This window comes from Cervus canadensis, chromosome 1 (genome assembly GCF_019320065.1).
Source record: "Cervus canadensis isolate Bull #8, Minnesota chromosome 1, ASM1932006v1, whole genome shotgun sequence".
NCBI classification, from domain to species: domain Eukaryota; kingdom Metazoa; phylum Chordata; class Mammalia; order Artiodactyla; family Cervidae; genus Cervus; species Cervus canadensis.
This window is the reverse complement of record NC_057386.1, coordinates 117,600,824-117,628,290: the sequence shown is the minus strand read 5'-3', so window position 1 is coordinate 117,628,290 and position 27,467 is coordinate 117,600,824. Positions and strand designations below refer to the sequence as shown.

Sequence of the window (27,467 nt, the reverse complement as noted above, 5' to 3'; positions counted from 1 at the left end):
TCCATAAGAAAGGGGAAAGAACAAGGACAAATTCTAGCCTCAGATGGGGTTGTTTCTGAAAGCAGGAGACAGAGCATCACCAATGAGGTCAAAGCAAGAACTGACTGGAATCACCCATTAGGCTCTTCAGTCCTTGATTTGATCATTGCAGGAAGCTTTCCTGATAGAACCGTGGATACTGACCAAGGCCATCTTGGTCACAAATTACTACTTACCTTCCTCAAAACTTGCATGTGAGGAAAGTAAAGAATAATGGTATATACGTGAACCCTGGAGTCAGCCTGCCTAGATCTGATTCTGTATATCTCAGGGCCTCAGTTTCCTTCTCTGTAAAATGAGAAGAGTGACAGTGCTGACTTTTAAGATTCTTGTGAGGATTATCGAAGATAATGTGTATAAAGCACAAGACATGGCACACACTAAGTGGCTAATAAACAGAAGTTACTAGGGAGGGTCTTTGCTTCACATGCCCATTTGTGAGCTTTCTTCCCCCGTTATTTCTCAACAGCACCCCTTTCTTTCGGGGCTGCTGATCTCTGAGGCTTCTAGTTCCTTATATCCCTGAGTCATCATCACTGAGATGCTGGCTTTCTGAACTCGTCCCTTCTACTGCTTTCTAGGGCTCCCTCTCCTGACTGCTTAGCTCTCGCGGGGGCTCAGACCCACAGTCCGTGGCTGCAAGTCTCCGTCGGGCTTGGCCACCCGTCTTGGAGAAACGTCCTCAGTCCCCTTTGGAGACCTACCACCTAAGACTGAGACCCATCGCACCCAGAGAAGCTCCCCAGTCCAGAATCCCGAGAGAGGTCGAGGGCGGGGCCCGGTCTCTAGGTGAGAACGAGGCTGGGGGCGGGGCCGTGCTCAGAGGTGCGCGCGAGGCCACACCCCGAGGTGAGCGTGCCGGGGGCGGAGCCACACCGCGAGGTGGACGCGAGGCCGGGGGCGTGGCCACGCCGAGGAGCCGCCCCGACCGTTAGGGATGAGCCGGCCGTCTCCGCGGGCTGCGCATGCAGCCTCCCCCGGGCGTGAGGCAGCGCAGGGGTTAAGGCTGCCGGCGCCACCTGGGCGCCGCTGAGGAGACCGACGAACCGGCGAATCGCGCGCGGGCGCGGCGAACAGGTGCCCGTGCGCGTCAGGCGCCGGCAAGGGGCGGGGAGAGGGGGCGCGGCCGGAAGCCCGGGGCGGGGCGCGGCGCGGCTGGCCCGGTGGAACGGGAGGGAGCTGAGGCAGGCAGGAAGGAGCTCGCCCGGCCGCGCGGCGCGCGATGTGGAGCCGCCGCCTCGGCGCCTGCAGCAGCCGCCGTCGCCGCCGCTGCTGCTGCTGGGGCTGCCGCCGAGCCGAAGGACATGGAGCGCGGTTGCAGAGAGCGGCCGCCGGCAGCAGCAGCGAGCGTCGCAGCGACAGCGGAGCGCAGCCCGCCCCGTGAGGCGCTGCCCGGCCGGCGGCGGCAGCGGGAGCAGCAGCAACAGGGTGGCTGAAAACCCGGCGGCGGCTTTCCTCCCCGCAACCTCCCCTCCCGCTTCGCGTCCCTGCAGTCTTCCCTCCCTCAGCCTTCCCTTTGCCACCCCCCCTCCTCCTCCTCCCCGGCGCGCGCCGAGCAGCTGAGCCCGGGGGCGGGGGGAGGGGGCGCGTGCCGCCGGCGCGGGGGAGGGGCGGGCCGGCGCGCGCCGCGCCCAGGGCTCGCGGAGACCCGAGGGGCGCGTGCCGCGGCGTGAGGCGAGGCGCGGGGCGCGGGGCGGCGCGGCGGGGCCCCTCCCCCCTGCAGCCTGGCGCGCGCCGGCCGGGCCGCACCGCTGCGGGCTCGGCGCGCGCGGGCCATGTCCGCCTTCTGCCTGGGCTTGGCCGGCCGCGCTTCAGCACCCGCCGAGCCGGACAGCGCCTGCTGCATGGAGCTGCCCGCCGCTGCCGCGGACGCAGTCGGGAATCCAGCCGCCGCCACCGCCGCTGCCCTCATCTCCTTCCCCGGGGGCCCCGGGGAGTTGGAACTGGCGTTAGAGGAGGAGCTGGCGCTGCTGGCGGCTGGGGAACGGCCGTCCGAGCCCGGGGAGCATCCTCAGGCCGAGCCCGGGCCTCCAGCCGAGGCGGCCGGACTGCAGCCGCCGCCCGCCCAGGATCCCGAGCTGCTGTCAGTGATCCGGCAGAAGGAGAAGGATCTGGTCTTGGCGGCCCGACTGGGCAAGGCATTGCTCGAGAGAAATCAGGACATGAGCCGGCAGTACGAACAGATGCACAAGGAACTAACAGATAAGCTGGAGGTGAGGACGTCCCTCCTGGGATAGGTGGGAAGCGGGGGTGGGGGGAGCCCAGGTACCCGCCCGCCGGCCCTGGGTAGCTTCGGAAGCCAGGCACTCACCCACCTCACCCCGCTCCTTTCTTGTTTATCCTGTCTTAACAGAAAACCACCTGGGAGGTGGGTAGCATGGAGGGTTTGGGGTTATCAGACGAGGGTATTCTTTGAACACACCTGGCTTTCCTACCCTTCTCGCAGCAAATGGGTCCATGCACGGCCCCAAACGCTGTGGGCCGTTCTACATATGTACTGTACACAGCATCTAAAATAGAGGTTACAGTATGACTAATTTATACAGCACTGAGGTGATGTCTGCACACAGGAATTACAGAGTCGGGAAGCATTTAAAATATGCCCCAGGTTTTCAGAGAGGTAGTTAATCGCTAATCAGGGTGTTAGCTTAAAGCTTTTTAGCTTTGGCGTTAAGGGCTTCCACATGCCCTTGTCTTAACTTCCCCTCAGCTCAGAATGGTGGGAAACACGTGCCCCTAAAGGAGCTTTATATAGCCTTCAAATACTCACGGATTGGGAAATATGGTTCCACTGCAGAAATCAGGTGAGCCTGGGCTCAGCATGTGACAGTTGGTTGTGATTTGATTTGGACTTCAGTATATTTTGTTTGTTCAGTACTTTTGTTTCTGTTCTGGGTCTCACACATGCAGTTAGATGGCCAAACGCAACTTGTGAGAACCATGTAACTTTAACCATTGTCATAAATAACCCTTAAAATATCTGTAAGATTTCTGCCAGTTCTCTGGACCAAAGTCTTTTGCTTCTGTTTTCTTGCCCTTAACTAGAGAAAAGGGCCTTGAAACTGATACAAGTGGCCACCACTTCTAAAAAAATTTTTAGTCTTTTTTTCTTAAGTGAAGATGGGGAGGTGCATCTGTGGCAGTGGTGTTGAGCTTATCTTTTTCTGTCTATGCATTTAATATTGTCTCCCAGTTTGGTGGCAATGAGTTCTTTTTATTCTTGTTACAAGAGAATAGTACAACCCTGAATAAAGTTTGAAATTGACCGTTGTCTGGTTCCATATCACTGCTACTGGTCAAATGGTCAGAGTGTAGATTCAGAAACTTTTCTCTAGTAAGTATGTCTGTAGTCCAGCGACATATCAAAAATAAGTAAGAGAGGAAAAAAAGGAAACCAGTGAGTGCCCTGTAGTTAAGTTGGCCTGTTAACTAGGTCTGCCAGTCGATGAACTCCTGAGATACCTCTCTGAAAAGTGGTTTGTGAAACCTATATATAGATTGCCAAAAAGCAACCCAGTGAATTGAATTGTTTGATTTCCACTTGAAGTAGATGTCTCAGACTAAAAGGGTGTCTGTTTTTGAAAAAGAGATTAGATTACAGACTCTAAATAGAAGTACTACTGCAGACATGTATGCTTGTGATTTGAAATCCCTTCAGTGAGAGACTTGATTAAAGAGACAGCTATCTTGAAAGGAACATCATATCAGTTGGTTTCATGAGTGATAGTTTTCAAGGGTAATCCTGAATATGTAGTTAAGCACATCCTGGGTTCCACTTGGAACCTTTATACATGTCTTTACCAAAGGAAAAAGATTTTCAAATTCTATAACAAGAAAGGTCATATTGTAGAAGAATAAATTACATTTTACTTTTTGCTATTGAGTTGATAGACAACATTAAAATAGTTTAAAACTCTTACTAACATATTTTTAAAAATCTTCACTCCTCTCAGGTCAGCATATGAACTCAAGTGTTAAAGGTTTATTTTTAATTTCTGGATGTTGGTTGCACAACAGTATGAATGGACTTAAGGCTACTGAACTAACAGTACACTTAAAAATGGATAAGGTGATAAATTTTATGTTATGTATGCTATGATCTAAGGCACTAACTTAAATTTATACACTTTTTTCTTCAGAGATTTAATCTTTATTTTTTTTTTTAAAATAAGTTTTTAAAGTTCAGGATTCTCTCTTTTCCCCCATTCCAGGTGAGAGTGAATTCTCTCTTAATGCAGAGGTAGTCTCTTCCCTAGGTTACGTTTTCTTCCCTCTTCCCTAGGCCAATTCTAATGGTTCTAGCACTACTTTTTTAAATTTTTTTAAGAGGCAAAACAAGTATGGTGGGACTTCCCTGGTGGCCCAGTGGTTAAGAATCTGTCTGCCAACGCAGGGGTCCGGATTTGATCCCTGGTTGGGGAAGTTCCACATACTGTTCAATATGGGCACCACCCCCAAAAAAAAGAAATGTTCTTGTTAAACTTTTTTGTTAAAAAAAAGTAAGGTGAAAATGATTACATAATTGGGTAGTAGATTTAGGTAAGCAAATGCAGGAGTCCTTATTTGCATTCGGTGCTTGATCCACTTAAATAGTATTTTTTTTCTTTGTATTGTTCAAGAACCATATCCTGGACTTAGGAGAATAATATGCTTTTTTGGTTCGTGGCAGAAGTCCATTTCTGTAACAACCAATTTTAGGTGAGCTAATGATACTCACTTCTTCAGAGTTTTAAATAAACTGTTTTTAGAATGGTTTTAGATTTACAGAAAAATTGGAAAGATAGGGCAGAGTTTCCATATGCCCTGCCCCAGTACTTGCCATAATTAGTAAACCAATGCTAATACATTATTAGTAGCTATGAGGCTATTTTGGTGGCTCAGATGGTGAAGACTCTGCCACCAATGCAGGAAACCTGGGTTCCATCCCTGGGTCAGGAAGATCCCCTGGAGAAGGGAATGGCTATCCAGCCCAGTATTCTTGCCTGGAGATTTCCATGGACACAGGAGCCTGGCAGGTACAGTCCCTGGGCTTGCAAAGAGTCCAAAACGACTGAGCGACTAACACTTTAACTTTTTCATTTAGTTTAATTAGATTTCTTTGGGCTTCTCTTGTGGCTCAGCTGGTAAAGAATCTGCCTGCCATGTGGGAGACCTGGGTTCGATCCCTGGGTTGGGAAGATCCCCTGGAGAAGGGAAAGGCTACCCACTCCAGAGAGAATTCCATGAACTGTATAGTCCATGGGGTCGCAAAGAGTCAGACATGACTGAGCATGTAGATTTTTTTAGCCTTTGCCAAATGTCTTGTTCTGTTTCATGATACCCTTACATTTAGTTTCTGTATCTTCTTAGTCTCTTTTTGTCTGTATCAGTTTCTTAGACTTCTCTTATTTTTGATGACCTTGACAGTTTTGACATTAGCTTTTTTCTTATTGAGGTATAATTGACAGACAGCATTATATTAGTTTCAGGGGTAGGTATTACCTTTTAAAGTACAATTTAACCCCAAGAAGCAGGGAATAGCATGGACAGAGCCTGACCGCTACACTTTCTGATATTCTTCCTAGAGTTTACTGGTTAATTTAGCACTTCACTGGAAATGTAATTCTAGGAGAAACCTTTCTTTTCTCAGAATAGACAGAAGGCTAAGTTCTGTATGTTAATTAATAGGAAAGTCTTGATTTTTTTCCCCAGAGTGTTGGGAAACCTGAATTAGGAAGAAATGTAAGGACAGAATAGATTGATCAGCACCACTTGTCCTCAACCCTGCCTCACTCCCTGCACGTGGATTAGATTGTTTTAGTCGCTTAGTTGGGCTGTTCACTAACAGCTGTTTGCTGAATATTTTTAAGTCTCTCTGTTCTTTTAGAACACAAGCCTAATTTATCTGGCCTCTCAGTAATACTGTGATTACTGAGTTCTTGCTGTTGCCTTCTGCTCAGTCTTTTCCATTTTTGAAAAACTCAATAAATCCAAGTATCACAATTTTAGAATTGTAATTACCATTTACTTCTGCATCTCATCTTTCTGAAGTTTGTATAGTGACTAAAACATCCTCATTTTTGGAAGTTTAGCAAAATGAGGGAAGCACAGAACAGAAAATTTTCATGCTGAGAAGTACAAGTCCCTCCCTTGAGAGAAAAATCTTTTTTTAGGCACATCTCAGATGTGAAATAATGAGACTGATTTTCTTGTATAACTATACACTGCCCCTTAAGGCTTTCCAAAAGAGGCATCCTAAAAAACATATGAAAGGTGAGAACTTGGATAGAATAAGAGTGTAGATTCACAAGGTGAAAAGATGTCTGAGTACGTTGAAGGAAAAGATGCAAATGCCCATCTTAGCTTATTGAAACAATCTCAGTGCTTGATAGTCAGCCTTTAGTGCATCAGAATTTCCAATAGAACCTAAATAGATGAATGGGTAGACAAACAGATGCCTTCCTAGGCCTCATCCCATTCTTTACTGAATCACAGTCTGGAATCAGTGTTTAGGTGGATATATTTTGAACAATTATACCAGAGATTTTCTGACAGCAAAAGCTGAGGGCCATTGCTTTACTTCTCATATGCATCTCTTATACTCTGAGGTATTTACTTGTTTTTTTTTTGTACTTGGTATGCTTTTTTTTGTTGTTTATTTTTTAAATCTGTTTGTTTATTTGGCTGCATCGGGCCTGAGTTGCAGCAGGTGGGGTCCTGTGTTGTGTTGTGTTGTGGACTCTCTAGTTGTGGCATGTGGGCTCTTAGTTGTGGGACAGGTTAGTCAGGGTGTCACGGAGGCTTAGTTGCTCCACTCTGAGGCATGTGGGATCTTAGTTCCTGGACCAGGGATTGAACCCACATCCGCCTGTATTGCAAGGTGGATTCTTAACCACTGGACCACCAGTGAAGTCCTCATCCTATGCTTTTTAAGTAGGAAAACATACTTGACTCTGAGAAGAGGCATTCGTATTTATCTTACAGAAACAAAAAGATGTTCTTATTTCCTTCAATCCAAAAAAGAATTCTTTTCTGTTGTTGCTTCTTCAAACCATCTGTACTTTTCCTGTATACCATTTGTCACACTGTACAACATAATACTTTTATCAACCTCTCACTAGAGTGGAAACTCCATAAAGGGAAAGACCAAGTCTCTTTTGCTCAACATTATTTCAATGGCTAACCTATAACAGGTACTCAAGAATGAATGAATCAGAAATAAATATGCAAGGATCATAGGCTATAATTTAATAAATGTAGGCCTGAACTTGCCTTAATGATTTTGAAATGCAGTGCTTTATATAGCAGCAAATGTTTATTGAGTTGTGATTTAGAACATTAAACAGTCAAGTGAGGGAGACCCCAATCCCAACTCTCCCATTTGCTAGAACAGACCTGAAGCTGGTTGCAGAATCTCTTCTGTTGCTTCATTTTAAAAAGAGGTAGTTGATCTGGAGGATTTCTGAAGTCCTTTCTGCTCTGAAAATTCTAAGTGCCTGGTATTATGCCAAGCATAACAGATGACAGCAAAAGAAGGTTTCTCAAGGGCTTGTTTTAAGTTGCTTAAATGTATATTTCACCGATTAATAGATGACTTACTAAATTTCAGGTGAGTTCCTAAGTCTAGAACCCCCCATGCCCAAGGACAGGAATAAACATAATAACATTAAGTATTTCAGTAGGAATGGAGTTCTCTTTGTGAAGTTAGCCTTCCTTACTCTGGCAGAAAGGGATATTTTTGCAGCTGTGAAATGGGCAACTTGTCCTATGGGGCAGAGTGTTTTGTTGTGCTGACTGACTAGGAAAAAGAAAAGTTAGAAGTGTATGAAAAAAGAAAAAAAATGAACGACTCTGTAATTTTTGACAGTTTAAAAATCCTCTTCATTTTCACCCAGCACTTAGAACAAGAGAAACACGAACTAAGAAGACGATTTGAGAACCGAGAAGGCGAATGGGAAGGGCGTGTGTCTGAGCTGGAGAGTGATGTGAAGCAGCTTCAGGATGAGTTGGAGAGGCAGCAGGTTCATCTACGGGAAGCAGATCGAGAGAAAACACGGGCCGTCCAGGAGTTATCAGAGCAGAACCAAAGGTTATTGGACCAACTCAGCAGGGTGAGTCATCAGTTAAGAACTTATGATATTAGAAAAAAAGAATTTATGGTATAAAACACTAAAAGTTAAAACAGAGCTTCTGTTTGATGTCAACATATATATGGTAAGAGTAGTTCTCGTTTTTGTTGCCTTTGGTATTGATACCAGTAAATGAAGTGTTTTTCACCTCTAAGAATTTCAGCTGTGGTGAACTAGGCATCAGGAGCAAAGACCCTTGCTTGTCACTGGCTAACTGTGAGCTTTTGGCAATCATTTAACTTGGGAGTCTTCTCATTTTTAAAATCTAAGAGTTTGCTTAATGATTTGATGTTCCTTATAGCGCTACAAGTCTGTGATTCTTTTACCTAGAGAAAGCCTGTCACTGGTAAAATTATGTTAATGCATTTAGTTCAGCTATTAAATGGTGCCATCTTTTTAAAAAAAAATAAATTTGCCGTTTTTCTTTTCTTTTTTTTAAATTAATTAATTTATTTTTGGCTTCCCTGGGTCTTAGTTGCTGTGCTTGGACTTTCTCTAGTTTCAGCGAGCAGGGGCTACTCTCTGGCTGCAGTGTGCAGGTTTCTCTTGTGGAGCGTGGGCTCTAGGTGCGCAGGCTTCAATAGTTGCGACCCATGGGCTCAGTAGTCATGACATTCGGGCTTAGTTGCTCCATGGCATGTGTGATCTTCTGGACCAGGGATTGAACCCATGTACTCTGAATTGGCAGGTGGATTCTTAACCACTGGACCACCAGGGAAGTCCAAATGGTGCCATCTTTAAACTGAAAGCTTACGGAAAATTTCTAGAGCAAATGATTTTCATTGTGAATGCACATTTCTTATTATTTAAATATGAAAGGAGGTATGTGTAGCTGTATATATAAAATGTGTTCTGTTTATTTCCACATTAAATAGAAGTTCTTTATTTGTACCTTTATAGTGTGGTGTCATAGAAGTATTAAGTAACCAAAGTTAAGATTGTAAAATCAATGCAAAGAAGGAGTATGAGAGCTGAGTAGGTGGAAATCTAACTTAAATACGAGCACACCTTTTAACAAATGCAGCAATGTTGTTAATGCCCTGGGTCTCTAAAGCCACTTACTTTTGAAAATTAAGAGCTGGATTTACTTTTATACCTCATGCCTTCTTATGTATTGAAAATAAAACGAGTTGTTACTCGTATTAGAGGAAAAAAGAACTACTCTGATCACATCCCTAAGCACAGATGTTCTCAGGAGAAATCTGTCTTTATCCATGCCCTTGTCCAAATGGTTAGTGTTTGGTGCTTAGGTCTCTGGGAAAGGCTCAGCTAGAGCAGCATGTGGAGTTATTTCACTAGGTTGTGTCTTAGTTGCTTCTCATGGGCACCTTGTGCTGTGCTTAGTCGCTCAGTCGTGTCCGACTCTTCGAAACCCCGTGGGCTGTAGCCCGCCAGGCTCCTCTGTCCATGGGGATTCGCCAGGCAAGAACACTGGAGTATTGTGGGAGCAATACTGGAAGGTTGCTGTGCCCTCCTCCAGGGGCATGGGGACCCTGAGACTGCTCCAAACCTCGTGCCTCACCAGGAAGTACAGAGTACATGCTAGCGGCAGAGAAAGGGAGAGGAAGGAGGAGAGGTGGAACCACGGGTGCCGGCGGGTAGAGGGGGCAGGGGGAGACCCGAGGAGGGAGATGCCAAAAACTTGGGAAAGAGCTAGTCACCGGAGCTCTCAGGATGTATGTGAAGGTGAGAATTCAGGTGGTGGTGGAGCTGCCTGCACGTTTCTCGCTAGGGAATCAGATCGCCATTTGATTGGCTGGAAAGGAAGGGCCGGACAGTTCTTCAGGAAGTCATTACAGGGCCAGCTCAGGAGCCTTTCAGAGTCAGTTCTAAAACCTTTTTCAGCAACTGGGAAGGGAATCTCTATCCTTTTAAGATTGTATAGGTTTTTGAGCCATCATCCATCATTCATGAAAAATTCTTTTTAAATTACTGATTTATGGCTGTGCTGGGTCTTCGTTGCTGCATGGGCTTTCTCTGGTTGCGGCGAGCAGGGGCTACTCTAGTTGCAGTGCTCGGGCTTCTCATTGTGGTGGCTTCTCTTGTTGCGGAGCATGGGCTCTAGGACGTGCAGACTGTAGTCCTTATGGCGTGAGGACTTGGTTGCTCTGCAGCATGTGTGATCTTAGTTCTTGGACCAGGAATTGAACTGGTGTTCCCCGCATTGGCCGGGACCCCTGGACAACCAGGGAAGTCCTCTCATTAAAGATTGACCAGGTCTGCCTGGCCAGATTGATTTATTTGTTCAAAAACATTTAATACTTATTCTGAATTAATTTTTCTTATGGAGACATAAGAAAGGGATACAACAAACCAGAACAGTTTAAGAGGAAATTATTTCTTGGGAGCTGAGTTCATGTTACAAAGTGACATGAGCAGAAGCCGCCTCAACTCTGCTTTTTGATCCGGTGGTGGGAGAAAGCAAGTTTTAACATGACATAGGGAGAGCCCTGAACTTAGAATTCAGATGCACGTTGAATCTTGACTCTGCTTCTTTACTGGGTGACCTTGTTTATGACTCCCTCTCCTCATCTTTGAAATGGGGGTAAAAAGTCGTACCTAATGCGAGTACTGTTGAAGTCGAAATGAGATAATGTGTTTATGTTAAGCAGAATATGAAGTTAAGAATTTGTTTCAGTGTTGATGGTTATTTTACTAAGGTAGTACTTTTATAGTTGAGGTTCCTCTGCCTAATTTTTCTGTAGACAATTCTGATAAGTGGTTCCCAGAAGAATATGGGAGGATAACATTTCCACTAGATCTAGATTCTTGTTATCTTCTCTGGCCTTGAATGTAGGCCCTTGGTGAGTTTTGTGGCTTTTTTCCTTTCTCTCTTTAAGCAGGCCAAGCCCCTTGGGTTTCCATCAGCAGCCAGTTTAGATTGCATTTTATTATCATTTTATTAACTGAGTATTCAGGAACTAAAGGAGTGGAGTACTTTGAAGTGAATTAAGATTCTCTTAGGACAAGTTAACAACCAGAAAAAGTAGTAGAAGGCCGTGCTTTTCTTACAGAGTAAATAATGTGTTTTTATAAGCATGAAATGTATGATATCTAAAATGTGTTGATATTTCCGTGATGCTTTTGTCCAGAGTATTTTTTTAATTGAAGTATAGATGATTTATTTCTCCAAAGTATTTTTTTTTGTCCAAATATTTTTAAATGTATTTCCTTTGCTGCTATGGCCTCCATGTTTTTTTTTTAATGTTTGTTTGTTGAGATAGGATTCATATACCATATTTGCTTTTTAACAGTGTACAGTTTCACCATCACCACTATCTAATTATAGAACATCTCACACCTCTCAAAAAAGGAAGCTTGTGCCGATTAGCAGTCATTCCTTGTTCCTCCTAACCGCCATCCCACACCCTGACACCTGAAAACCACTAATCTACTTTTTATCTCGATGGGTTTGTCTATTCTAGACATTTCTTGTAAATAGAATCATACATATGTGACCTTCTGTGGATGACTTCTTTCCCTTAGTATAATGTTTTCAAGGTATACCCACATTGTGGCATATATCAAAACCTCATTTTTATGGCTGAAGAATATTCCATTGCATGGATGCAACACATTTTATTTATTGATTCATTAATAAATGGACATTGGGTTGTTTCCACTTTTTGGCTCTTATAAATAAGGCTGCCATAAACATTCATATTCAGGTATTTGTATGACCAAGATTCTTTTCAGCTCTATAAATAGAATGCTATGATATATATCTCTTAAGCTTTCGGATCCATGTTATGATGATGGAAGGGATGGGAACTGTCCTAATTTTATAGCTGAGAAAAACTGGAGGGACCAAAAGATATGTGACTTATTTAAGGCTCTTCCAGTTCAAGAGTGATGAGGGTTCCTTTGCCTCAGTTTCAAATTTCTGAGGTAGCAATCAAGGTCACAGGCTTTGGAGCCCAGACAGCCCTGAGACCAGACACCAGCTATGCTATTTACTAGCTGGGTGAGTACAGGAAACTTTTTCCACTCTTTAAAATCTTAGTTTCGTCCTCTGTATAGTGGAAACAATAGTATTATTACTATTATCTGATGTTGTTATGAGGACTGAATGAGTTAATGTATGTAAACTCTAACTATGATGTCTAGCATACAGTGAGTGCTCCATAAATGGTAACCATCATATCCTCATCATGAAGATGAGATTTCTGCATCTAGTCCAATGTTGATTCTCTAATTTGAGAGGATGGAAGAATCTGAAGTGTCCCCAGCACTTATAAGCATGTAAAACTGTTTTGTCTAGGAGTCAAATCTCTTTTCAAAAATATTTGTGTAAAATTGACCCTCCTGGGAGTTGAGTTAGGTTTATCCTGTAGCACCTAGTATTGACATTGCTGCATATATCCTGAGGATACCTTTGTTGTTGTTCAGTCACTAAGTCATGTCTGACTCTTTGTGACCCTCTCATGGACTGTAGCCCACCAGGCTCCTCTGTCATAGGATTTCCCAGGCAAAAATACTGGAGTGGGTTGCCATTCCTTCTCCAGGCGATCTTCCCAATCCAGAGATTGAACCTGTGTCTCCTGCATTGCAGGTGGGTACTTTATCATTGAGCCACCTGGGAAGCCTTTGTTTCTTCTTTGTAGAAATGTCTATTTATGTCTGCTCTCCATTTTTCAGTTGGGTTGTTGTTTTTTTTTGTCGTTGAGTTGTATAAGCTATTTGCATATTTTGGAAATTAAGCACCTATTGGTCACATCATTTCCAAATATTTTCCCCCATTCTGTAGGCTGTCTTTTCATTTTGTTTGTGGTTTGTTTCCATTGCTGTGCAAATTTGTTTTTATTTCTGTTGCCTTGGGAGACTGACCTAAGAAAACATTGGTACAATTTATGTGAGAGAATGTTTTGCCTATGATCTCTTGTAGGAGTTTTATGGTGTCATGTCTTATGTTTAGGTCTTTATTTTTGTGTATGTTGAGAGGATATGTTGTAACTTCAGTGATTTACTGGCAAGTGGCCAGCTTTCCCAACATGGCTTGCTGAAGAGGCTGTTTTTTTCCATTGTATATTCTTGCCTTGTTTGTCGAAGATTAATTGGCTGTAGGTACGTGGGTTTATTTCTGGGCTGTACCACATCTTTATCCATTCACCTGTTGATGGACATTTAAGCTGCTTCCCTGTCTTGGCTATTGTGAATAAGGCTGCTGTGAACACAGAGGTGCATTATCTTTTTGAAATACACAGTTTTGTCCGGATATATGTCCAGGAGTGGGGTTGGTAATTCTAGTTTTAAGGAACTTCCACAATGTTTTCCATAGCCGCTGCACCAGTTTACATTCCCACTAGTGGTGTCGAAGATTCCTTTTTCTCCACACCTTTTCCAGCCTAGGAATGAGTGGAAAGCAGCCTGATGTGACTGTGGCTTAGGAAGAGGTCAGAGGGGAGTAGTCAGTGACCAGATGATGTAGGCCCTTTCCTGCCATGATACAGATTTGGGGTTTTTATTCAATGTGCTGCAAAGCCAGTGATCTGCTTTTGGCAGAGCAGCATCAAGACCTGATCGATAACTTTTAAAATTTTATTCTCACTACTTTGGGAGAATGGATTATAGGGGCTAGCAGTGGAAGCCTAGAGGTCAGGGAAGAAGCCACTCTCCAGTGGAGAGTTGATGGTTGCTTTGGTTATAGAGGTGATGAGAAGGGTTAGATGGGGTGTATGTTCTGAAGATAGAACCAACCAAGAGTTTTGAATGGAATGGATGGATGTGAGAAAGGGAGTTAAGAAAAGAATAATAAAAAATGACTCCTGGGTTTTCGTCTTGGGCTCCCTAGGGAATGGTGGCATCATTAACTTGAGAGGCCAAAGGCTAGAGGAAAGGTTGGAATATAAAATCGAATAATTACTGTTGGACAAAGTTTGATCTACCCTTTAAACATCCACGTTGGTTTCATATAAGTAGAACAGTGAAAATTCTGTTGTATTGAGGTGAAATATTGCGTTAAATTTCCCACAGCCATCTGGGCACTCTCAGTGCCTGAGGCTCTGTTTTATAGCGCCTTCTGTTGATTGTCCCCAAGAATTTATTCGGAGTGACTGAAGCTGTATGCAGATGAGTTCTCATTCCGTCTAGCCCTGACTTCTACCCTCTATGACCCCCTCTTCTCGTTTGTCCCCCACACTCTCAGCCGCTAGGAGAACCCCTCTTCTGAGTTGGTGGCTGTGGGATGACATGAGTAGGAGGAAGTTGGTGCAAGCAGGTGCTTTGTCTGTCTTCTCCCTGTTCTAAGCTGTATTCCTCAGTCTGCCTCTAATGTCTTATCCACACACAAAGAAGGTAGGATGCACACTAGCTGGAGCTAATCTTCCCTGAAAAGACTAATTTTCCCCTGAAGAGTAAACAGATCCCTGTTCTTTAAACAGCTCGTTTGGGATTAGCAGCTCTGCATCCGTGTACTTTTTGAAGCAAATTTCTCCCAGGTTTCTTTCTCAGGGTTAAAGGCTTTAAAACTGTGACTTTTGTGGCTCTGCCTGGTGACACACAACCATCCTTGTTTCTAGAACATTTTAAAGTGAACAACAGCTGCTCATCAAAAGTAGTTTTAATTACTGAATGGACTTTTGGGGGCAGGGGCCTGTATTTTACTTGTCTTCTCCTTAAAGTCTGTTTCATTTACCAGTTTTGTGTTGTAGAAAAAAAGACATGGCAGTTTTTAGTCAGCTTATCCTTGAAAGAAGTTTTGAAGACAAGATTATTTCCCAGCCAGACAACAGTAATTCAGAGTTCCAAAAGGACACATATGGGATCTCCTCAGATCTCATTACCACTCTGTGATGAAACTGGTAGCAATTATTCTTCATTTGACAGATAAGGAAACTGATCATCAGAAATTCAGTGAATTACTCAAGGCTTTAAAGTGGTTATGGATTAACTAGTGGTGTTAAGATTGGTTTTTGTACCTTTTCTAAGAGAGGTGGTCAATCAGAAACAAAAACCTTCTCACATGTATTTCCATCTCACTGGCTTGTTTTTTTTTTTTTGTTGTTGTTGTTATTTGCTGCTTGTTGTTTTGGATGCCCCTTAACTTCAGAGTCACTGAGTAAAATGAATCCAGAGGTTTAGGGTCCACTTTCAGCAGCTTGTGTGTGTTTTATCAAGGAGGTGCTATGAAGATTGAGAAGGATTTGTTAAGAGGCTCATTTCAGCTAGAAGAGAATAGGGGTTTTTGCCTATCGGAGCTCTCTGTGAAGACAGCATTTTCAGCTTTTTCCAGATTGGTACTGTTGCTAATTAGTAGGTTAAACACATTAAGGTGGTAATTGCTTGTTCGTTCAGCATATGGGTGTTTTTATGGGTAGATTCGTATCTTGATTATTTGAGACTGATCTTAATTATTTACCCAGAGAGAACCGTGCCTGATTCAGGAATCTTAGGTTGGTTCTGTTAGTTACAACTATATCGTGTTTTGATTATCTTTTTCAAAAGAGGAGAGCCAGAGGTTCTGGCACATTAAGTCTTAAGTTTGGGGGGTTGCCAGGCCCAAGATTTAGATGAATCACTGTGGGAGTAGGTTTTCTTAATGCTGCTAGATTTGACTTAGTACATTGATAGTCAGCCTTTTTTTTTTTTTTTAACCTTGAAATCTGGGTTCCCTTGGTCTCTGTAGACAGATTAGTGTGTTGTGTTGGAGTGATGGAAACAGAGTTAAATGAGCTGCCCCTGCCTGGTGTGAGGTGAGGCCTCTAAGTTTTATACCTGGCAAATGATTGCAGGTAATAGTAAGATTGGCCTTTACTGGCAGAGAAAACAAAAAATGGCCACAAATTATGCACTCTTTTGTTACCTATGCTGGCTGACCTACAGGCCTGGTCCCTAAATATTGTTGCCTTGAAAAATAATGTATCTGTATCCAGTGAGTAGACATAATCAGTAGAAAAGCTGATAATGTTTTAACCGTGATAGCGTCTTCTCCATTGCTCTTCATTGGCATTCAGGACAGTGATCCGATGTTCTCATATACTTTTTAGAATTGAAAAAGAACTTCCAGTCTAGCTGGACTAGACTAGAAAATGTTTGTAAATGTCCTCTTTTCAGAGATTCCACTAATTTGACTATTTTTAAAATTTTGTCACACTTTAAAGAGTCATTACCAGAATACACATCATGTGCTCTCTTGAGATGAGGGCCACATTAAATGAGTGAAAGACCGTTGGTGTCTCAGGGTGTGCTGCCAGCTTACATTGCCTTTGTGCCCTCTCCGTTAACTAAATAGTATGACACTGTTGTAAGATGAGCTGTGTAGAAACTGGCCGCATTTGTAACTACTTCAGTGCTTGAAAATCAAAGCTAAATCCACAAATACATTGATACTGAATAAAGCTAGTACTATCATCCTTATCCTCCAATTTCAATTTTTTTAAGACCTAGTTATTTTTAATGATCTTATAAATCTTAGTTAAATTTATAAAATATTTAATATTAATAAAAGGTTACCCTTATCTGTATCTGTTTATTGAGGCTTCTTATAAGATTATATATGGGAAAGCATATGGAGAGGGAAAACCCACCCCCACCACCACACTCATAACTTGGACAGCTATTGGTTTAGATCAGTGGTTCTCAGACTGGTCAGAGGAGCCACAGGTTTCTAAGAGGTACCTCAGAATAGTTTCAAGGAAGGAAGATCTGTAAAGGACATTTCGCTGGTGGATTCCTGTCCCTTCCCCCATTTCCATTTCAACCTGAGCAGTTTTATGTTTCACGCATTAAAGTTCTGCGTAATATTTTATTTGGAAAAAATGTTTTTTCACCTGTGTATTATAACATGTTTGTAAATCACTGATCCATTAGTAAGTAGTTAAGGAAGCTGAGTGGGATGGCAGACTGTTGTAACAGTGCTACGTATACCATCTTGTTCCAAACAGAGAAGCTGTTGGTCTTTTTGTACTCAGGCAATATCTCTGATAATCACAGATTTGAATAAATTCCTTTGACACTATAACCTGGAATAGAATTTCCAAAGAAAAAGGATATGTTTTTCAAATTGCCCTAGGGTAGTATGGTGGTTTAGTCTCTAAGTCGTGTCTGACTCTTGGGATCCCATGGACTGTAGCCTGCCAGGCTGCTCTGTCCATGGAATTCTCCAGCCAAGAATACTGGAGTGGGTTGCCATTTCCTTGTCCAGGGGGTCTTCCCAACCCAGGGATCGAACCCAGGTCTTCTGCACTGCAGGCAGATTCTTTACTGACTGAGCTGCGACACACATTCATTTTTATATTAAGTAGGGTAACAATAACTGTTATAACAGATTAACCCTGAGATCCCAGTGGTTTTTGTTTTTCATTTTCATAAAGTCCAAATGGTGTTCCTCTTTAGACATGAAGGAAAAAAAATGGAATTCTCCTTTAATGGAAAGGGTTGGCCTGGAAAACAGAAGACCTCAGTTCTAGCCCATGCTCTGTCACTAACTTTCTGAGCTTAAAAAAAAAAATTTCACTCTGGTTCTCAGACTGTGACTGTAAAATGAAGGAATTGAACTAGATGGTTCTTCCACTCTCTAAATGTCCATGTGTATAGACTATTTATGTGATCTCTATTGAAAAGAAAATGCTTAAGGGAAACATTCTCACATTTATGTGGTATATTGAGAATCTGGGAGCTTTATAATGTTGCCTTCTTTACATATAGAACATATCCATCCTTCTCTGAGACCGGAGATGGTTTCTTCTCTCAACAAATTCTTTCCTCTGTATGATGAGAAATAGAGGTTGAAATGATTGGTGCCACTACAGAATGTATTTTCCATTCTGGTCATGACGTGTAAGGTACTTTCCATGCACACGGCTGATACTATAGGCAGCGAGGAGGTGTTTACATGCTTTTCCTGTTTAAAATTAAGCAGCATGGTACAAGCTGCTTTTTTTTAAAAAAGCCTGACATTCCCAGTTCTCTACAGATAAGTCAGGTTTTCCACACTGCCCTAGTATCATTAGTCACATTCAGTGTTGCGTGTTTATCATTCGCTGAACTGGAAGAATTCCCCCTACACACACCTCTCGTCATCAGTTGCTAGGTTACAGCTTTTTACACGGTCCCAGTCTGGTGATGTTTCTATGGATACCAGTCATTCTTTCCGCTATGACATTGCTGTGGTCAGGCTCATAGTGTAGGGAAGACGTAACCATGATGTCAGAGGTGTTTTAGCACATGGCCTTCCCTCTAGATTCATGATAAGACTTAAGTAATAGATGTCAATTTCATGTTTTCTAATATTATATAAATTAACTGAATTTTGGATATACCTCATCACTTAAGATCTTTATTCCATAATTATTTCACAGAAATAAAACTAACAAAGTTATAAACTGTGCACAGAAGACCTTCTGTTCTCTGTCCATCCAACTCATACTCCACACAGTCAGCCTCTTCCCTCCTGAAGGGAGGGCTGCCGACAGAGGATAAACATTAGCTTGTCCTCAAAGGTTAGGGGCACTGACCTGTGATGCTCTTTCTCAGACTCAGTTTATCTAAATGATAAAGCCTGAGGTCTATATTTCCTTGCCATTTAATCTCACAATGATGATGTTTGTTTTCCTGCTAGGCTTTAGACAATATGAAGGCAGGGACTGTGCCTTTAACTGATTTGTATCCCAACAATGCTTGGTATAGTGCCATACACATGGCCACAATCCTGAAAAGGTTTATTGATCTGAAGACTGAAAGTGTAGGTAATTACCACTTTGACTTTAGATTTCTAACATAATGTTTTAAGATGGTGAGAATTCCTTCTTACTACAATTTTGAAGGTCAGGTTTAACCTGTTACTTAGCTTCTACTGTCTGACTCTTTGATCTTACACTTGAGGAAACAATTAGGGCCTTAAGAGGATGTGACTCATCTAAGGTCACAGAGCAAGAAAAGCTGTGGTTTATGCAAATAGGTGTTATAAAAAGTCTATAAAACAGTGTTTAAACTCTGCGGTAAAATTAATTCTCTTTACTTAAGCAGTAGTGTTTTCTTTTATGCAGTCTGTATACAGACAGATTATTGAAAAGGAACTTCAGTGTTTAATAGGAACTCTATGAAAAGCATATCAGTTTTTATTTAGAGTCGATTCAAAGCCTTGCAGTCTATTTTGATATTTGACTTATTCTTCAAAAACCAGATTGAAGTTGAACATAGCATAGGATTGAGGCCACTTTTTCAAAATTAACATCCTATTTAAAAACTGGCAGAAATGAATTAAAAAGTCATTCCTTGCATGCACTTCCTTAAAGTGAAAGGAATTTATTTGTCAAATAGAATCCTTTGGGGGAAAAACAAAGTGAATGAAAAATGTGTCTTCTGAAACACAGACTGCCAAAGATGTTAGTAATGGACTCTAACTGACAGTGGGAGAGACAGACAGATCCCAAGAGCACTGGAAAAAATGACAAAGCAGAAGCTCTCAAGAGATGAATTGTAATTCAACATGAACCTCCCCTCCTTCCTGGGATCAAGGAATCTGCCCCCTCCTTTTTACACTGTCACATCCTTTGTTGAACTTTAGGCAATAATCACACCTTTATCTTCCTGCATTTACGCTCTGCCCCTTCATTTTTTCCTTTTGTCAGATTACCTTCTTCCATGGAAGTTCTGAACAACTCATTGCTTTCTGGGGACTCCCCTTTGCCAACTAGATAAAGTTGAGGCTCCTTGGCATGGCATTCGGGCCCTGAACCATCTGGACCCACACGTTTCCAGCCTCATCTCCCACTCCCTCTCTATGCCCTGTGCTTCGACCGGACTAGCCTGTTTCCTGAGAATGCCCTGTGCTTTCCCACCTTGCTCTCTCCTCTTGTTGCCACCTGTTGGAATTTCCCCAGGCCGTAAAGCCAAACTGAGTTACTGCTTCCCTCATGAGGCCTTTGCTGTTTGTTCCCCACCTGTTTTAATCTCTCCTCTTACTGACCACCAAGAGCACTTCAGTACTTTTCTTCTGTCACTTATGTTTTGTCATCTGTTCCGGTTAATTCATGTCCTTGATTCCATTGAGTCGAAGGCTGTGTGCTCAGGGCATCTCCTGCAGGAAGCTGAGCACCTTGATGAAATAGAGTGAGTATAAGACGACATTCACAAGTCAAATAGGCATATACTACTTAGTTCTGTGGTTCAAGTGTATAGTAAATATAACTGTTACTAAAATTTTTTACCCAGAGAATTTCTATTTTACTTCGTTTATGCACCCTCACTCTTGCTGAATTCCTTCACTATTGTCTGTATCACTGGTTCCCAGTCTTTCAGTATGATGACCCTCCTCTTTTACAACTTTAATCCAGTGGCCTTCTACAATATTTTTGAATAATGTTTTTGAGATATGGGGCTTCCCTGATAGCTCAGTTGGTGAAGAATTCGCCTGCAGTGCAGGAGACCCTGGTTCGATTCCTGGGTCGGGAAGATCCGCTGGAGAAGGGAGAGGCTGCCCACTCCAGTGTTCTTGGGCTTCCCTAGTGGCTCAGTGGTAAAGAATCCGCCTGTGATGCAGGAGACCTGGGTTTGATCCCTGGGTTAGGAAGATACCATGGAGAAGGGAAAGGCTACCCACTCCAGTATTCTGGCCTGGAGAATTTAATGGACTGTATAGTCCATGGGGTCACAAAGAGTTGGACACAACTGAGCGACTTTCACTTTCATTGAGGTATAATTTACAGTATAAAATTCACTCATTGTAAGTGTAAAATTCAGTTATTTTTAGCAGATTATAGAATTGTGCCACCATCACTGTGATCCAGTTTTAGAACATGTCTATACCCCTGCCCCAGCAAAAGTTGTCTCCTGACCTTTTGCAGTCAGTTTCCACCCCCAGTCCCATTCCCACCCTCAGCCCCAGGCAAACACTAATCTGCTTTGATCTGTATTGATTACCTTTCCTGGATATTTTGTATAAATAGAATCAGACAGCAGGTAGTTTTTGTGTCTGGCTTCTTTAGCATAATGTCTGTGAGGTTCACTAACATTGTAGCACATACCAGTAGTTAGTTCCTTTTTATTGCTGAATAGTATTCAATTGTGTGATTATACTATATTTTTATTGGCTCATCAGTTGGTAGATCTTTGTATTGTTTCTAGTTTTCAGCTATTATGAATAGTGCTGCTTTGATCATGAATTTGATTCCTGTACAAGTCTTTGTGTGGACATTTGTTTCATTTCTCTTGAGTGGAATTGCTATGATATATCTCTGTATAACTTTTTAAGTAACTGCCAAACTGCTTTTCAAAGAGGCGTGTATAATTTTATATTCCCACAAGCAGTGCCTGAGAGTTCCAGTTTCAATACAGGAGGACCCCTTCTTAATATTTTTTAAAATTATATACTCTCAAGTGATAGCAGAGGTTATTTTAGTATTTGCAGGTCGATAAAAAGTAAAACTGACACAGAATTAGTGATACTTCTAGAAGGATATATATATCTCTTATCACAACAACATTTAATGACATGATGTATTTTGTCTATAGGCAGTGCTTTGTGTGCACTGGGATAGCAATTCAGTGCCCCCAGGATTACAGTTGGGTGTTACTGGTCCAGATAACTGGTTTAGTACTAAATGTAAGCTATCTTTTTTATCCATCTTCTGTAAAAGAGAGACCTGTTTCGTAAAGTTGTTTAGAAACTAAAACATTTGGCTCCTAACTGGTACTCAGTTAGTGACAGCTGTTACTGCTGGGGATCGTGTGACTTGTAGAGCACAGGCTTTGGAGCCTTACAGGTGAGAATTCTAACTTTCCTGAACCAGGCTAGAGGAATAGCAGTCTCTCCTTTAGTCTAAGTGCCTTTGAATGGAGACAGTGTAAATTCTTAGAAACACTGCTTTTCATGCTTATTCCTTGCTGACTTCAAAATGCTGTTTGTTTTCTATCCATTTAGTTTGGTCTCATCTTTTTTGGATTGGAACCTTCTCCTCCTCCCTACCCTCCATTTATCAAAGTCACTTAGTGAATGCTATTCTTGTATTCTAAAGCTAATTCTCACCCCTGATTGCTTGTAAGGATCATCCAGGCAGCTTTTGCACTGAATTCTGATTCTTGGGTCCCACCCCCCAGAGATTCTTTTTTAGCTGCTCTGGGATGTGACCTGCACATCAGGAGTTTTTTTTTTAAGCAGGTAATTATAATGTGTAACCAAGGATGAGAATTACTATTTCTGATGTGAAACTAGGATTGGTAACAGCTGTTCTTGCCTACTTGAGTATCAGCAGCCAGTGTTACAAGTTTCTTAATTCCTTCATCAGTAAAGGCATTAAGCAGAATAGTCTCTGAGATACCCTGTTAGAATGACACAAAGCCACTGGAGGAACCTCTGAGATAAGCACTTTCTTCCACCTCAGTGGTGCAGTCAGTGTCTAAAAGGAAGTTGCGTGGAATGAAAGCAAAACCTAAGCCATGCTGAAGTTAGGGCATGTTTCATCCATCATCACTCCTAGGAGACAAAGCGGCATAGTGAGATGGATTCAGGTTTTGGTACTGGATGAATCTGGGTTTTCTTTGTTTCTGTTGACTACTAGCTGTGTTGACTGAGATTCAGGGTTTGCAACTGCACATTTTTCATGTGGACAAAAAATAGGGATTATTAAAAGCACAACCAGAATCACATTATACACCCTACAAGATTGTTAGGATTGTAGACTATAGCTCTTATCATACTTCCTGGCTTATTAAAGAGTATCAACTCATGCTAAAGACTGTCTTTGACTCGTTTGTATCTCTGGTGCCAACCACAGTGCCCTAAAGCTCAGAAGTCTGTAAAATTTGATGATGATGTAGAAAACAAAATTTGGTTTTATAAATCGATGTTTTCGCAGGTAAATAATTAAGAGAGATGTGGCACTCTAAAATTAGTACTCAGCAAGTAAATGTTGCTACACATTACTTTAATGGCAATATCCCTTCATTTTTGTTTAACGTGATTCATGGCAGAGTCATGCAATGTCATATAATGCAGGGACAAAAATAGTAGCACTTCAGTATTTAGCAAGAGATGGCTTTAATGATTACAGCAGGCGTGATATGAGCAAGAGAATGGGTATGAGGACAGCTGTGAAGAATAATCAGGCAAGTTAGTATCAGAAAAATCAGACATTAGGACGGATAGATAAGCATAAATCAGAAGATATAAGACAAGTGAAGTTCATCATGTATTTTTTTTTCCCTAGCTCTGTCTGCAGAAGAACCTAAATTAATCAAATGCTAGTAGTGATGAGTACCCCTAATGCACAGATTTTACTTCCTATATCATTCCCCACTAGAAGGAACCAGGGCTCCTTGGAGAAAAAGAGAAATTCCAAGTCTGGAGTAGGAACTCAACAGCGTAAGCCTGAGAAATCATTTTGTGCTAGAAGCAAGACAGCTTTGCAAAATCTAATGGAATAATTATATGTGTACTTCAGTTTAAATCAAACAAGCTAATGGAGTTGTGTCAAAGGACACCGAAGGCAGTTTGAAAGGACCTACGCTGGCTGAAGTTGTGACAGTTGGAGCATTAGGGAGAATAGTGGCTGCAGTTGATTAATTCACATGAATATGTAAAAACCCATAAGCTCTCAGAAAAGAGAAGCTTCCCCCATCCCACAATTGACCATCTTAAAAATTACTCTAATATCAGCTGCTTACTCTAAATATTGATAGAAGGAAATAATTGACCGTTTTTCTAGTAGCAACTGTTTTAAGGTAACTGAATAGGTAAAGAGGGTATGCTCTTTTTTTTATGTAAGAATGCCAGCTAGTATTTGGAGAAGTAATGGTATAATTAGAGAATCACCATTTCAACTCCTAATAAAATATCTGATTCAGGCAAAAATCATCTGCATATGATAAAAACTATTAGGTGAAAGGTAGATGGAGAACTGGAAATATCACCCCACAGATTATTTGGTTATTTCAAGGGGAAAAACACAGCTTTACAGCAGAGGGATTACATTTTTAAAGGATTGTTAGAAGAAGACAGAAATAAACCAGGAAGCAAAAAAGAGTATATGACGAATCCATGGCTGATTCATGTCAATGTATGACAAAAACCACTACAATATTGTAAAGTAATTAGCCTCCAACTAATAAAAATAAATGGAAAAAAAAAAAAGGAGTATATGACGGAGGTAGTAAGTGGCCCACAAAGCCTAAACTATTTCCTGTCTGGACCTTTAAGGAAAATTTGCCAACCCTATTTTAGGGGAGCAAGTTAATTGATTTTATAAGGAAGCAATTAGACAAATCCAAACTGATTAACTTTGCCATATACCTGAAATGAACACAACATTATAAATCAACTATACCCAATAAAAATTAAAGATAAAAAATAAGGACTTACCTGGTGGTCCAGTGGTTGAGACTCTGCACTCCCAATGCAGGGGGCCGGGGTTTGATCACTGGTCAGGGAACTAGATCCCATATCCCACAACTAAAGATTGAAGAACCCGCATGCCCAGCACAACCAAATAAATAAATATTTAAGAAATAAAGTTTAAAAAAAAAACAGCATGAGAAAAAAAAAACGAAAAAAGATTAAAAGAGACTTGAGGTTTATTCCTGGGTATTTTTGTTGTTGTTGCAGTAAATGTTTTCTTAATTTTCTGATCTTTTGTCTTTACTGTATAGCAATGCAAGAGATTTCTGTGTGTTAATTTTGTATCCTGTGACTGTACTGAATTCATTGATTAGCTCTAGTAGTTCTCTGGTGGCATCTTTAGAATTTATGTGTACAGTATCATGTCATCTGCAAACAGTGACAACTTTACTTCTTTTCCAATTTGGATTCCTTATATTTCCATACTGTTCTCCAGAGTGACTGTGCCAATTTACATTCCCACCAAGAGTGTAGGAGGGTTCCCTTTTCTGTACATCCTCTCCAGCATTTATTGTTTGTGAATTTTTGTTGCTGACCTTTGTGATCAGTGTAAGGTGATACCTCTGGTACTACCTTGTACTACCTCATTGTAGTTTTGATTTGCATTTATTTGATAATTAGTGATGTTGAGCTTCTTTTCATGTGCTTTTTGGCTGTCTGTATATCTTCTTTGGAGAAATGTCTATTTGGATCTTCTGCCCATTTTTTTATTGGGTTGTTAAGTTGTTAAACTTAGATTTGCATGAGCTGTTTGTTTTGGAGATTAATCCCTTGTCACTCTCTTCACTTGCGAATAATACCCTCCAGGTTCATTTATGTTGTTGCAAATGGGGAAATTTCATTCTTTTTTATGACTGAGTAGTATTGCTGTGTGCACGCATGCACGTGTGTATCTACCACATCTTCTTTATCCGTTAGTCTTTTGATGGACAGAATGGTACTTGACAACGTTCCCAGTGTGAGTTCCAGTTGCCCCCTGCCTCTTGGGGGACTTGACAAGTTCAGCAGGTGTGTCTGACTCAGGCTCCTTTCAAATTGCTGCATCTGCCTTGGGTCCTGGAGCAGGTGGGATTCTGTGTGCACCCTTTAAGACTGGAGCCTCTTATTTCCCACAGCCCTCTGGGTCCCCTAAAAGTAAACCCCACTGGCCTTCAAAGCCAAACATCCTGGGGACTCATCTTCCTGGTGCAGGACCCCCGGGCTGGAGAGCCTGATGTGGGGCTCAGACCCCTTGCTCTTGGGGAGAACCCCTGTAGTTACTCTCCCATTCGTGGGTCGCCCACTTGACGGTTTGGGTCTTAACTATATTTCCACTCTGCCCCTCCTACTCACCTTCTTGCAGTTCCTTCTTACCTTTAGCCGTGAAAAGTCTTTTCTGGAAGGTTCAGGTCTTTTTCTCATCAATAAGTTCTCTCTAAATAGTTGTAATTTTAGTGTGCTTATAAAAGGAGGTGAGCTCAGGTCTTACTCCTCTGTCATCTTGGGAATTCTTTTTGGCCATTGACTGTTTTTTCCCTAGAGATGTATTTATTTTTGTGACTGTGGTGCTGTGTGCAGGCTTTCTTCAGTTGCGATTTGCAGGCTTCTTGTGGTGGCTTCTCGTTGTAGAGGACGGGCTCTAGGGCACGTGGGCTCAGTAGGTGTGGAATCTTCCTGGATCAGGGATTGAACCCATGTTCCCTGCATTGGCAGGCAGATTTTTAACCACTGGACCAGGGAATCCTCCTGGCTGTTGGCAGTTCTTATTTAACTTATTTTTTAATTATTACAAAAGCAGTGCATGTATCCTGAAGAAAATTAGAAAATAGAGACAAGTGGAATAATGAAAAAATAAAAACATCACATGTCCATCTTCCAGAGATCACCGTTGTTAACAGCTTAGTGTAAATCTTTAGGAACCTTTTCCTAGGTATGTGTAAATTTATCTATACTTTTTTAAACCAAATCATTTCATATGCTGCATGTATTGTTTTGTAACCTGCTTTTTAAATTAATGACCTATGCCTTTTTACTACAGTAACTTTTCATTATCTTAACTTCAAGTTCATATTCAGATTTTCCCAATTAATCTCCAAAGATGTTCTTTTACTCTTGGTTTGCAAATCAGGATCCAATCCAGGATCATGCATTATGTTTGTTGTAATATGTCTGGTCCCTTAAGTGTTATTTATTCTAGTGCAGTTCCTCTTTTTCATTGACATGTTGAAGAAACTGGGCCAGTTGTCCTGTAGAAAGTTTCAGCCTCTGAATGTGTCTGGTTGCTTCCTCATAATGACAGTTAAATCATTCTTCTATTCCCTGGCATATCCTACTAACTGGAGGTTATATATTACAGCTTGCTGGATTCAAATCAAACATTTTTTACCAGAAGATGTGCACTTATGATGATGATGTGAGATCCCCTGTTATTCAGTTGTGTTGTCTCACTTTTGACAAGACGTGTAATCTGTGGAGTTTTCAAGCATTGACTTTTTCTTCATTACACTTTTTATTTGTACTGGAGTATAGTCAATTAACAATGCTGTGAAAGTTTCAGGTGGATAGCAGAGGGACTCAGCCATACATGTACATGTATCCATTCTCCCCCAAACTCCCCTCCCCTCCAGCCTGCCTCATGACACTGAGCAGAATTCCTTGTGCTGTATAGTGGGACCTTGTTGGTTATCCATTCTGAGTATAGCAGTGTGTACATGTCCACCCCAGACTCCCTAATGATCCCTTTCCCCCGTCCTTACCCTTGGCAGCCATAAGTTTGTTCTCTCAGTCTCTGAGTCTGTTTCTATTTTGTAAATAAGTTCGTTTGTGTCATGACTTTTTAGATTCTGTGTGAGGGATGTCATACATTGTTTGCGCTTCTCTGTCTGACTTCACTCAGTATGACAATCTCCAGGTCCATGCAGATGACGTTATTTCATTCTTTTTAATGTCTGTGTAATATTCTATTGTATATATGTACCACATCTTCTTTATTTCTCTGTTGATGGACA

At 41.8% G+C, this 27,467-nt stretch overlaps 1 protein-coding gene across 5 annotated transcripts in view; it reads left to right on the top strand.

Annotated features, from left to right (window-relative positions):
• The first annotated feature begins 1,657 nt into the window (after window positions 1-1,657).
• Window positions 1,658-27,467, top strand: part of BICDL1 (BICD family like cargo adaptor 1) — a 77,755-nt gene continuing 51,945 nt past the window's right edge. Inside the window, exons 1-2 of one of the 5 annotated variants that reach the window (XR_006263935.1) lie at window positions 1,658-2,252; window positions 7,914-8,129. Coding sequence is in view for 4 of the 5 variants with exons in the window: in XM_043439198.1 (XP_043295133.1) it covers window positions 1,815-2,252; window positions 7,914-8,129 (654 nt within the window). In the remaining variant the exon portion in view is untranslated. The remainder of the gene's footprint in view (window positions 2,253-7,913; window positions 8,130-27,467) is intronic. The other 4 variants (XM_043439198.1, XM_043439221.1, XM_043439230.1 and 1 more) reach the window with 4 other exon arrangements.